Source organism: Perna viridis, chromosome 10 (genome assembly GCF_037379345.1).
Source record: "Perna viridis isolate PV_CMFRI_1.1 ecotype Kerala chromosome 10, ASM3737934v1, whole genome shotgun sequence".
In the NCBI taxonomy this organism is placed as follows: Eukaryota; Metazoa; Mollusca; class Bivalvia; order Mytilida; family Mytilidae; genus Perna; species Perna viridis.
In genome coordinates, this window is record NC_142454.1 from 27,913,955 (window position 1) to 27,928,055 (window position 14,101).

Consider the following 14,101-nt stretch of genomic DNA (forward strand, 5'->3'; position numbering starts at 1 on the left):
TCATTAAAATGTTTTTTTTCTATCAATTGCGCGTGCCTTCAATGATCGCGCTGTAAAAAAAACGTAGACCCTTCATTATTAAAAGACCATGACAAGGCTGAGGTTTTTTATAGCAACGTGTTAGCTTTTAGAATACGTAACACATTATTTTGTTTCTGTTGTAGTTTACAGGAATGCAAATCAATAATTACAACAATGTACAAAGTATCAAATAATGTATTTGTTAACCGTCACTTATCACTAATATCATCAAGTGAGAGATGATAAGAACACTTTAATTTACGATTTAAGGTCTAATCTACGTTTAATATCAGACAATGGTTTTTTAATGCCAGGGATTAAAAATATGTTATTTATACAATGTTTTACAGTTGTGTTGGTTAGTTGTCATATTAAAAAATGTTTTGATTCTGACAGATTATAAATGAATGACGTTCCTAATGTCTTCACATTATATTTTGTAGTTTTTAACCTGTTTATCATTATTTCATCTTGAACTTGACGCACCTTCCCGACAAATTAGTTCATTATTTGTTTTTCACTTGTTATCATTCATATTGTATGTACTGTTTTGACCGCTGATATTTAATTGCTGCCCATTGGTGTTGACATATTTTAGTAATTATTGAACTGCAAAGAGAGCAAGCGGTGTAGCCGGCTATAAAACCGGCTTAAACCACCCTAATTTGGAATGTCTGTACTAATTACGGACCAATGCAGTTACTATCCGGTTTTTACCCTTATATTGTAATTTGTGGTTACATTTCGCTTTTGTCTGATCCTTTTCAGAACTGCCAAAAATTTATCAATAGGGTAATTGTGTTATTACCCTTTATTAGAAGATGTAACATCTTAATCACGAAATTTGTGCTTAAACTGTTGTTACTGATAAAGTTTTTTGAAAAGGTAATATATTACATATTTAAAAAAAGCACAATAAATATAACTTTATTGCGTGCTTTGACAGTGGTTAAGTACACAGTCGTTGAAAAACCTTTAATAAACATATTACAAACGTCATTGACATATGACAGACTTATTTTCGAAGTCAGCAATAAGTTACCGATGTCACACTACACCGGATCTTGCTCAATATAAGTGCCATTTCATGTCAAATATGGACTGTGTTTTAAACAATATAAAGAAATAGTCCTATCAGTCGTTACTTTTCATGTGATAAATAATCCGACAAAGATAACCAGCCCGTGGTAAAAAGATAAAATTAGGTTTTCGTGTATAATTTCGGACATGAAACCATTTTTTTAATTGTAAAAGATCTGGTATAAGCTGTGTTTTTTTAAACGATATAAATAAATACGAAAGTAATCATATTAGTCATTACTTCATCACGTATAAAAGACTGACATGTTCTTGGTTAAATGATAAAATGGAGTTTCTTTCTTATATACCAATTTAATTTGGTTCAATTGCGCACCTATATAATATATAAAAAAATAAACATTAAAAAAGCATTATTCACCGATTCTCCGTGCTATTTACCTAAGAGGTTTGACTAGTATGATGAAGACTAGTGCGACTTTTGAACATTACAATATATAATATTATACATGAATACATTTTAAAAATAAATCTTGGAACGTAAATTCAATATAACATGGCTTTTGGACAACTAATTTTTTCTAATTCAGTATGAGTCTTCCGCTGTTACCAAAATGATTTCGGCAAAGAATAAAAATAGGTAAGCAGAGCCAGTCAACTCTTAGTTTAATTTTTAAATAGTGGTAATTGAATAGACACAAACTGTATTTCAGATTCGTACAAAATGGAATGTGTTATTTTTTTCATTCGTGGAACCTGTGATATTTGGTTGTGCCCTTGGGCAATGTCGTAACTGTGGAGAATAGTGTTCTAACATAATTAAAAAAAATAATTATATGACTTTGCTAGACGGTTGGAAAAAATGCTTATTAATATTGTTGAAAAAACTGCATTTGTTGTTTATTACTATGCGTGCTTTTTAAACATAGCTTGGGTCATGATAAATTTATAGAAATGCAAACAAATTTTTGTATAGTTATAACAATAAAGCACAACAAGCATATACTTTTGTTTATACCCTACTCTTACTTTCAAAATAATATCTTAAAATTCAAATCGGTAATACATACCGACGGTCAATAACTGGACAATGAATATACATAATCTTTCAGGTGCACTTCCTGAACGTGATAGCAGAGGAAAATAAATCAATAGTGATATAAGCTAATAATAAACAATGATAAAAGCAAGTTGAATTGGTTGATATGTGAATATGTCATACACATAAAATTATATAATTCCCGTTAAATGTACACGTTTGATATTTCATTATTTGTTATTGGGAACTGCTAGCTAAAGTTGGCATAGGTCTCGAACTGTTTCAGGTATTCAATGACAGCTTCATACAGGAAACGGTATTGCTCCTACAAAAAAAATATAATTAAGATATGTTTGTCTCCTTGATGCATAAGCATGCGGTTAATATTATGTATTATTGTCTGTCTTCATCGGTATACTCATTTTTTTTTGGGGAACACGAATAAGTGTAAAATAGACCTAAAGTTATGAACTCTATAGTTAATTTATTGGCAACAAAATGAGTCGTATAAAAACTAAAATACCTTAAAATTGTCATGAAGTTGACTTGGGGTTATGTTGTGGGAATGACTGTGAACAGGAAATTACTTTAGCCTATATTCTATAATGTTTTTGAAGTAATGATATACGGTGTTCTGTACTTCTGTACTGGTTGAGTCCGGATTGCTCATTTACTTTGGTTACTTTGTATGTATGGTTTTAGTTACTTCATGTTCCTTGTTATGTTTGTCAGTTTTCCATGTCTGGTCTTTGTCCCTGAATAACATTATTTTGGTTACCGCTATAGCCTTGGTTCCCTTGCCTATTCTTTCAAATATTCAATAGTGATTCCAGTATGTCCATATATGTGTTTTACTTGATTGCATTATAATGGTGTTATCTAGTCTCCTTTTTTTTTTTACTTTTTAATGTTTAATATGATTTGTTGGTTTGTATTTGTTTTAATAGATGTGTTTGTTCTCATTGCCCTTACTTTCCTTTGCATGATCTGAAGTTTTCTGTTCCCAATCGATCAGTTGAAGATTGTCACATGTATATGTTTATATAAATTGTCTATGCACTTACATAGTTAGATATAATTTGAGGTCTTCTATTTCTCATCTGTTTGATGGTGTGTTGTATGTCAACATCCTGTTCTATCCTCATTTTCTCTATAACAGCTGACATTACACAATACAGACCACTCTTGTCACATCCATTTCTGAAATATTTAGAAAGACTGTTATTACAAACTACTAAGAGCTCTACTGACAAAAGACTAGTTCGATAAAAGCGATATAAAATGTGAATAATCATTATTGCTTTTAATTGTTTGAAAAAAAAGTTATTTCAATCAGATCAATATACGAATTTCGCTGCCAATGACATCCCGTAAAGAATTTACAAACGAAGCTGTACGTTGTATACCTGTTCTTGCTCAATTGAAATGAGTGTTTCGAACCTATAACTACTTAATGATACTTAATGGAGAAGACAGCCGCGCGGGTATCCCAAAGATTTCCAACAATTTGCATCACAAATATGACAGTTCTAACATCGTTGGGAATTTTGCAGACCCTTCTATAAGTTTACGTTACCTTCCCTGTATCAATTTGATCCGATGGAGCAGTGTAGCGAATAGAGTCGTCACATTCTTAGACGTTTGTACAATATTGATTTGTTGTGACATGCATCATTAATTTGATCCTCTATCCTACATAGTAACACATAGATGAACTGTCACGTACTATCATACATCGTGTACTAAGTTAGAGCCCTAGATTAATTCTACGAGAAGGAATGACGCGGCCAGCGAAAGCTATCTTTTTTATAGCCTAGCTGGCCGAGTGGTCTAGGGCGCTAGACTTTGTGCAGGCGGTGTTGCCATAGATGTCACAGCGGTACGAGTTCCAGTCCCGCAGAGGGAACGACCAAAAATTTGACAGTTCTAACATCGTTGGGAATTGGGCAGACATTGTTATACGTTTACATATCTTCCCTGTATCAATTTGATCCGATATAGCAGTGTAGCGAATATAGTTGTCACATTCTAAGATGTTTGTATATGTATATACGTGTGTGTGTGTGTGTGTGAATTAAAATTAACACCTTTTATTTTAAAATGTTCATGTACTTACCTTTTAAAGAAAATTAAACATGTTTAATATAAAATCTTAATAGTTGTGTTCTACGATAAATGTTCAGTTTTAAATATGCACTGGATTCTTGTTTACTTACAGACAATGGACAAGAAGAGGGCCTACTCCACTTTGCCTTCGATGTGCCTCGTCTATGTCACTGATGAAGGAAAACAAATCTTCGATGTTATCTGGTATGGTTTTCTCGTCATTCCAGAACATTTGCTGGAAAATAGTCACTGTTTTCTGTTCCTAGAAAACGTGTCAACTTTTTAAGGATGAATTTTTATTGTTCAGTTATACTTGAAAGAAAGCAAATTATTTAACTATGTACATATGTGTCAATTGTTGGAGTATCTTATTCTGGCATGCACATATTGATTTATTTATATATATATTTAATTACACTGGAAAATATTCTGTAGATCCAATTAAAAACAATTAGCAATATTAAAGGTGCTTTCAAGGCAACATACAATTTCGTGTGTTTGTTAACACATATTTAAAAAAAAATATATCGTTCATTTAAATGTTAATTTATTTGGTGCATCAAAATGGCTTACTCGAGTGATAGAAAAAATGAGACGTATTAAAGCGTAAGCTTCAACCATAAGTGAATTGTAAGAAGACATCATATCAAAAACAAGAGAAAGATGTTGTTACGAAGCGCCAAAATTTCAGTCACGTAATCAACGAATTTGTCCATGCCTTTGAACGTTTGTTCACGATACAGACGAAATTGTTCTCTTCAGTTTATATATAAGGCAGGTTATTTTTAAAAGTATGAAAATACGACAAATTATTTAGTTAATGATTTTAATAGATGCTTAGTAGTGCAATGAAATATATACGACAAATTATTTAGTTAATGATTTTAATAGATGCTTAGTAGTGCACTACTTACTTTTGCCAAAAATGAATATTCAACGACCATTGAAAATTACAAAAATGTACGATTGGATTTTCAGAACTTACATGATTAGAAGTTAATGAAAGTTCCATCATTACATAATGTTTCTTTCTGACTAACTTCTCATGCTTGATTTCAAACGGTCCTAAATTTAAATTTCCATCGTCTTGCTTAGGCCAGTACACATCCTGTAAATTTAAACACAATAATGTAATCTTCGATAGAATTACATCATTATTACCTATTTTATGAAAGACTGACGGTTTCGTATTCATGCTATTTTTTAACTTCTATTCGTGAAACATTCAATAGTTAAACCTGTTTAAACCGAACACTGAACAGTTCAAAAACCTATGCAAAGCATACACTTTTCAGAAATCTTATTAATTTCAGCTTTTGAAAATGCATTTTGCATCTCAATAAATCAAACACTTGTCTCATTCGAAGTAAAATATATAATGGGTTTTGTTTACACAGTTTGTAATGTATGTGATGCTTAATGTTTTACATTTTTGTGCACGATATATTTACAAGAAGATAGTATTTTACTGCATGCACTAATGCTCTTTCTTTTAAACACGAAGCGTTAAGATTAAACTATTTATTATCCGAGCTTAAGTGATAATATGCATAGATTTGTCTTTATAATTATAACTGGAACTACATAGTAGATACTTAAGCAGATAGCCGTTACCACTTATAAGACGTTGTTTCTTTACATAAATATTGGCAAAACCTGTCGAAACCTCAGCAATGGTATTGTTCGCATATGTACAAAGAAACGGGATTAAATGCTAAGAAAATTTAATAACGATTCATTGGTATTTACCTTTTGTTCATATTCAGTGTTAAGCATGACGACAACTGATATTCCATAGTCATAAACCAGCCTCCAGAAATCTACCACTGTGTTTTCCATCGGCATTTGGGTCACAACAAACGCGCGGCTGCATTTATATCCCTGTAATGTTTTATGAAAACAATTGCTTAAGAATTATATTATCGTGAAAAACTCAACAATTCAACTATCAAAATCCATATGGAATATGTTCATACTCGCCGATTAGCATTTTGTTTTCCAGTTAAGAGTTGAAATTTCGCATTAATCTTAGTATTGTCGTCTGTGATGTGTTATTGCAATGCCTATGCAACATTGAAGAATAGACGTAATTATCTACATAATACGTATTTTAATTACATCATATTTATTATACCTTATGAAACCCTGGATCTGGCTTAATATTTGTCCATGTGCATATCTAGTTATCATGAGGCAATCGTGTGAGTGTTGGTGACAAATACTTTTATATTTCAGTTAAGTTTGTATCACGTGTTATGATTGATTAAATGTATTAAAATGTATTAGACTTATTCTTAAATCGAAGCGGAAGTTAAATATGTATATGCAGAGATATTCATTACTCTTTATTTTCTGGAATACCATTAGAAATAAAAATCTACCATTCGTAACTAAAGAAATTCTTCAAGATAAATCCGATCTATACAGGTTGATTGTTATAAGATTTAAACAAAATTTTAATTGACTGAAATTTGTCAACATATTTATTCAGATTGAATTATTGCCTGTTCTGTTAAGTCTGTTTAAAAACAATAGATTAGAAACCCACCATAATGCTGAGCAATTTTCAATGTTATCAAACATTTTGTAAATTCATTTAATGAGAAACTACGTAAAATAATATATATATCGTGTACTAAGTTACAGCCCTAGATTAATCGTACGAGGAGGAATGACCCGGCCAGCGAAAGCTATATTTTATAAAGCCTAGCTGGCCGAGTGGTCTAGGGCGCTAGACTTAGTGCAGGCGGTGTTGCCATAGATGTCACAGCGGTACGAGTTCGAGTCCCGCGACGGGTACGACCAAAAAATTTGCTTCGCAAATTTGACAGTTCTAACATCGTTGGGAATTGTTCAGACCCTTCTATAATTCAACGTTATCTTCCCTGTATTAATTTGATCCGATGGAGCAGTGTAGCGAATAGAGTCGTCACATTCTGAGACGTTACATATATTTTAACTATAGTTTAAGTGTGGAATATGAACCTATGTAATGTAATATAGATACTGTGGTGTGATAAAAGTCATGATATATAGGATACACAATATAGGGTTTACATCACTTGTAATGTATATACTAAATACGTAAATTTTATTATCAGTATGCCATATGAGAGTACCCCTTACCGGCAAGAAAACAGCGTTGATGTACTCATTATGGCCTTCAAAAGTTGATATCAAACGTGGCATTTCTGATTCCACTACAAAGGAAATCTTATCATAGTAGTTCAAAATAAACTTTATTTTTCATTTACTGAAAAAAAAAAAAAAAAATTGTTTCTTATTGGTATTAACTTTCAAATTAGTACATTGTACAAATAAATAACAAGACATTTAAAAAAACAAGACTATGAAAGTGAAAACCAATGTTGACATAATTGATATAAGCTGCATCCCCCCCCCCCCACACACACACACAAATTAATGACACAAACTGATGTTCAAGCACAGTACGTTATTAAAATTAAACTGATTAATTTTATACCTGGGATTATATTACTGTATCTGTTCTTTTTCTTGTTTTCAGGATTCTTTCCTTTCTCAAAATCATCTTTGTCATGTTTCGTCGACAGTGATGTAAGGAGCTGAAGAATTGGAATAACGACAATGGATAAAGGCATAAAATGCACATTTTTCATTGTGGGTTATAATGCTTTTATCTTGTTCATCTACATCGGTAAAATATAGTATAAAAACTTGGTTAAAATACAATACATTCATCTAAAGTAATAGAATCACTCCCTAAAAAAATATAGGCGATGAATTGTCATATATTATATCATAGATATATATATATCCTGTACTGTTTTGACAATTGTATTAACCAACACTACATTTTGTACTCATTTAATTATAATATACCAAATAGTAACTAACCCTAATCAATCGGGATGTTTATTGATCTATAAAACTTAATGTAAACCCACCATTTCCATCAGAAATGCCTGTACACAGTCGAGGTCATTATTGTTATTTCTTATTTCCGGAGTTTGCCTTGATATAGCAATTTGATAGACTTTCTCTTTGAATATGACATTGATTTAATCAATCCGGTAATATTGTAATAACTCTACTTTTATATCATAGCATCATCATCATTATCAAACCATTTCAAAAGGTTAAATGTGTCATTAATAATAGTGCGAATTCAAATGGACAATTTCATTCCGAACACCACAGTACTTACATCATATTCCACTTGCAACTTATGTTTTTTTATAGTATAATCAAACTTCATTAGATCCTTGTAAATATCAGGAAAATCTTTAGTAGGTGTCGCAGTGTAAGGACAAACCAATGCTTCTAAGACAGCATCGTGAAGGAATACGTACTGGCGCTAGTATGACAACATTGATTATGTAAGAAAAAAACACGTTGAAAATTACTGCTGAGCGAACATTTTGTTAATTGGTGTTGAGGGTACACATCCATTATTATTAAAATGATTTACTAGTGTCAGACAGAAGATGCAATTTGCTACATCCAACCAAACGTGTTGTCTTACTCATTTCGTTAAGATTATTTACAAAAGGAATTTTAATATCGTAAACATACCAATTTCCGACATTGAGTATTATTGATAATTTAAATGAAACAATAATATGTGAAACATATCTTTGCTTATTTATACATTAATTTATAAACGTAGTCGATAAATTTATAACCCTGTATTCATATACAGACACTAAGCTTGCCTTCTGTCAAACAACAATGAGTGTAAGTGTAGATTCAACTTACAGCGGTCTGTACCATGTTTACCCTCTGTCTTCTTAATGTCTCAACACAACGAAACACGTCAACATAGCCCACTTTTGTTGCCTCGGTTACAGCGTAATCAAGGGATATGTATGTACCTGTTCTTCCAATCCCAGCACTTTAAAATAAATTGATGAAGTGATAAATTTGGAAGTTCTGTTTCCAGCAATACAATGCACGACAGTAGATCCTTATATTTGTAAATTAACCAAACAAAAATGAATGACTGTTATTTTACCACTCCATTAAAATTTCAATACACTTCAAAAATATATTTTTAAGGTTAACGAAAAAGGGCGAGAAACTTTTGGTTTAAAGTAAGAGTTTTTTTCGTCATACTGCTACTTCATTACTCTGAACATGCAAATGAATGTTTCTACCTGCAATGGACGATAACTGGGTCTCTTGATGTACTTTCCGTCGAGTTAACCTTGTGTCGAAAATGTACAAGAGAGGATGGATATTTCGGTACGTCCTTGTCTGGCCAAGCTGTGAAATGGTACTGTACGACGAACTTCTTTGTTCTTTCCTTGTAACATGAGAGGAGAAATACTAAATTTGAAATACTTGATGTTTCATACAAAAGACCTGAAGTGCCGTGGATCTTTAATATTTCCCCATTTATGCGAGATATTTTGCAGTTGTACATGCACCTTGATATTTCTCAGTTCCAATTTTGCATTTTACATGTCTTGGATGACATTTTGCAGTTCCAAGTTGTTCGCATTTCTCAGTTCCAGCCTGGGAGTGAGAAATGACAACTTGACACTAACAAAATGTCAAATTTGAACTGAGAAATGCGAAAGTCATGGAACAGCCGGCCTCTCGTAGTTTCATCTAATATTTAGTTAGATTTAGCAGTGTAGAAATCAATATCGCTCTATAGGTTCACACATATAACTTTATTTCTCTTAAAAAAATTTAATAACATAATTGTTAACACTACATCCTATTACATAAGAAAATAATTTTTTTTAGAGGACCAAACGGTCCATATATAGTCGTATGACCCTCCGTATCTTGCACTATTTTCTAATTACCGTTACAGTACTGTTTAAATGTGCTTATGACTGTCACATTAATGTTAAAGTAATGATAGTTACACTAAAGTCACCGTTCAACAATTTACGAATCTATTTCATTACTGTATGTCACAGGGCCCTTCGAATACTTCTTTGATAAAAAGTGCTGCCCTATTCATAAATTTTGTCTCTGAGAAAATGTAGAACTTTCACATACTTTGTCAGAAAAAAAATATATACCTTATCTCATAAATATATTAATAATGATATACTACGACATGTAATAGCAATATTAATCATCACCACGTATATAAAAATACGAAAACAGTTGCAACATATGATAGAACAATAATGTGTTGACTATCCTTATAATTCGCAATGCAAACATTCAGTAGAACTCCAGCTATGAATCATGCAAAATGTGATTCATGGGTTAAAAGCCTACATATTTTTGTTTATGATATCTTGTTTGAATTGCCATAGTAAACAGAAATAAACATTCAATTTTTCATATTACCCGTGTTCATAGGAGATAAGAATTGTATAGAATGTACTGTAGACTTCAAAATTAATGGATATAAGACACTCAAATATAACATAATCTTTTGGATTTTCAATATTGATTATCTTTTTAGAGCAGGCAGATTAATTACATATTTCATAATTACTTTGCATGTATGATTTTAGTTACTTTATGTTCTTTGTTGTGTATGTCTGTTTTCCATGTCTGGTCTTTGTCCCTGGATTACATTCTTTTGATTACCGCATAACCTTGGTTCCCTTGATTACTCTTTGATTACCGCTATAACCTTGGTTTCCTTGATTACTCATAGACCCAAAAAACAACTTACTTACAAAAATAAAAATATGTAGTCTTTTTTGGGGTGTATCACATTTTTCTGATTTTGCATGATTCTTACAAAGACACCTACTTAAAAAGTTTTTCCCACCTATTCACATATATGCAAGTCAGAAGAGTGTACCTATTCCAGCAGCGAGTCCAAACACCTTAAATATAAATAATGGATTCGAACCTGCAGTCACTAGACTCAAAACGTTCTTACTCAATGACAAAAAGAAGTTTAATTGATTTCCTAAATATTTAGCGCTCATATACTACTGACGCCTGTAAGACATGGTCTTGTACACATAGGTTTACAGAACTGACGCATACGCGTATGAAAATTAAAAAAAAGTTCATTTTGATCAATTCCTCAACAAATTTATAATACAAATCATGATTATTTATTATGGCTACCTTTTGAAGTTTTATATGCCTGATGGTGAAATCTGAGTATACATCTTCCTTCTTCAATGTTATCACAATTCCGTCAAAGTCATTTGATTTTCCAACCGTCTCCGGCCAGTAGTGGTTGCATTTTTGCTAAACGAATCATAATTATAGTCAACATGAAAAAAAAATGAAATTAGATCATTTATTCAGTATATATATCTGCAAGTTTCCATGCGTGATACATTAAGTGCGATTATTCCCAAATCTCAAAGAAATCTTGAAGAAATCTTTTAGACGTCAATGCTTTAACAAATTTTGTTCCTTTACCATATAAGTGACTACTGATAATAAAGCGTCGACGAAACAAAACACTCATTTAATAAGCAGTGTATCTTATAACTACAATTATATGCAATTGTATATATACAGAAATCCAAAGATTGTTAAACTGGCATAAACATGTTTTGAATTAATGTATTGCTTAAATACAATTATTTATAATGAGAATTATTTGCTTTGCATAATTTAAATTGTACCTTGGCTTCCTCAAAAACATTGGTCAGCATTACTATTTTACAACAATCAACCTGCCAAACCATTTGCCAAAATTCATTGACAGTGTTGTCCTGTGGGCCTACAATGTATTTTTTTTAAAGTATTATTAATACCTAAACATGTATAAATTTTAGTAATACTACTACCATTTATGATGAATCAAAATTCATTACATAAATTAAGTTACTAGGTGTTTGCTTAATTCATTTTTAACTGGCATTTTCTTTTGCATGATTTTTTTATGTAGAGCTATACGTACAATATTTACATATTTTAGCTTACCTTGTGCTGCAATATACTGCTTTAATTGTCCATAACCCTGAAGTAAAGACGAAATTGCGTACGTTCTCTCTATTAAATAAAAATCGGTTTAAGCAAATATATATTAGGTAATACTTTATTTGTTCACGAAAACCAATGAACGATGAAAGTATTTCTTTTTCTGACAGACATGTTGATGAGGGAAATGGTTTGTTTTTTTGCTTTTTTCCAATTCCAAATGAGTAATGAACGAAGTAACAAATCACTCCACCTAAAGAGGCAATGGGTTTCCTTAGAATCAAACATGTTGTAGCTATCTTCGGAAGGCTTTATCTTGTAATTTTAATTGTAGTTACAGATATATGTTCACTTGTATATATACAAATAATACTGGAATATGTTTTTATTGAATTTAGACATTTTCTGTTATGGACGGGTTTTAAGCCAATACCCAATACATGTAATATCATTTCTTAATCTAAAACGTGTCGTCAAACAGTTTGTGTTTGTACATTGTAAACCAATAAGCGGATATATAACAGCAACAAATTTAATTTTTGTTTGTTTTTGTTTATTTAGAATATTTTATGAGAGAGAAACAAATTGTTTTACTAACATTTATATAAGAAGCGTTGATATAGTCGGACATTAAATGTGGTGTTGTCTTCAGAACAACTCGAGTTTCGTCGTCTGTGAAAAAAAAATTGTGAAGTTATCAATTATATTAAACGAAAATATGTCAGATTGTATCATTAAAGGGAAAAAGTTAAATTTATTAGAATTTATTTACAGAAAAAAGATAATAAGTTAAAACAGGGATTTGTATCAATCTAATTCAGTACCAGTCCATATCAAATCAAGAAAGTTTCAATATCAAAGTGATTTATAGTGAAGAGAAACCCACCGAACAAATGATCTTTTCTTTTCAAATAACATATGCTTTATTTTACGTAACAAATGTCCTTTCCATATTCTGATCTGTACTTTTGAGAAAACCATTGATTTATATAACATCAATCAAATCAAACGAAATCATAGACCATAACTATTTGAAAGTGTTAATTTCAAGTACAATCGATATATTTTTTTTCATATCAAAAGCGCAAAATCCAAATGACAAAGGAGGACTGGTTATGTAATTTGTAACTGGTTCTGAACAAGACGTACAAGTGAGTTCAATGTTTTTTTTTGACATGCATTAATCACCTCGTTATAAAGACTGCTACTTAAGATATTAGATATTCATATCTTGGTAAAGGTTATATAGGTTTTATCGAGTTTATGTTATGCCCTTATCATATCGTATACCATACACGTGTTGAACTTATGAACGTATTATAAAATTAAACAATACTCACACGCGAATAAATTTTTGTACTTATTTTTCATTTTGTTTTCAGGTTCCAGTGCTGCAGTTGTTGGGTATTGGAGACCAGTCTTAAATTTCTGAAATACATAAGATACAAGAAAATCCCCCTTTTTAAACGGAGAAAAGTTTCCTTATCTCACGCACATTCTGAGGCAGAATGTGCGTTTTTCGGAAAAAAATATGCCACAATTAAATAAAGAATTAGTGTACGAACATATCCTACCATACAAGATAAACACGAAATAAAACGAACAAATAAATCACACACACACACACACACACACACACACGACATAATCATGATAGTGACACACGACAAGCTATGGAAAAACATCAAGACTGCATTAAGGGAAATATTAGCAAATTTGGTTTAACGGATTAGGATATAAGACTTTTCCGGAAGTGGATATATTTCTTACAAACATTATTGACCTATACATATAATGTCAACATAAGACATTTTACCAACATTCAAAATGTGTCTTATTGATAGTTTTGTACTATTTTAAACAAGTTTCAGGTACTTAAATGATATTCTGGTGATAAATAGCACTTTACATTCCTGACTCAAAAAACATTGAAAAATTAAAACATCTGTATAAAGTGATTGCTTCGTTACATGCTTTTTAGAAACATCAACTTTTCTTACTATAAATTTGTGTCGACTTTCACAGTTAGATTAGACGTTCTATTTTGATAGA

General features: G+C 31.3%; 1 protein-coding gene across 4 annotated transcripts in view; it reads right to left on the reverse strand.

The window, feature by feature from the left end:
- Positions 1 to 1,393: 1,393 nt before the first annotated feature.
- Positions 1,394 to 14,101, reverse strand: part of LOC148605230 (receptor-type tyrosine-protein phosphatase alpha-like) — a 44,043-nt gene continuing 31,335 nt past the window's right edge. For 3 of the 4 annotated variants that reach the window (XM_088548006.1, XM_088548005.1, XM_088548008.1), the window contains exons 10-24: positions 13,390 to 13,477; positions 12,648 to 12,721; positions 12,053 to 12,089; positions 11,752 to 11,849; positions 11,240 to 11,365; positions 9,340 to 9,488; positions 8,942 to 9,077; positions 8,391 to 8,540; positions 7,689 to 7,788; positions 7,331 to 7,404; positions 5,954 to 6,085; positions 5,190 to 5,312; positions 4,315 to 4,466; positions 3,163 to 3,298; positions 1,394 to 2,423 (exon numbers count right to left, since the gene is read on the reverse strand). In XM_088548006.1, coding sequence (XP_088404132.1) covers positions 2,349 to 2,423; positions 3,163 to 3,298; positions 4,315 to 4,466; positions 5,190 to 5,312; positions 5,954 to 6,085; positions 7,331 to 7,404; positions 7,689 to 7,788; positions 8,391 to 8,540; positions 8,942 to 9,077; positions 9,340 to 9,488; positions 11,240 to 11,365; positions 11,752 to 11,849; positions 12,053 to 12,089; positions 12,648 to 12,721; positions 13,390 to 13,477 — 1,650 coding nt within the window. In that variant the 3' untranslated portion in view covers positions 1,394 to 2,348. Of the gene's footprint in view, positions 2,424 to 3,161; positions 3,299 to 3,674; positions 3,791 to 4,314; positions 4,467 to 5,189; positions 5,313 to 5,953; positions 6,086 to 7,330; positions 7,405 to 7,688; positions 7,789 to 8,390; positions 8,541 to 8,941; positions 9,078 to 9,339; positions 9,489 to 11,239; positions 11,366 to 11,751; positions 11,850 to 12,052; positions 12,090 to 12,647; positions 12,722 to 13,389; positions 13,478 to 14,101 lie in introns of those variants that run through there. The other variant, XM_088548009.1, reaches the window with a different exon arrangement.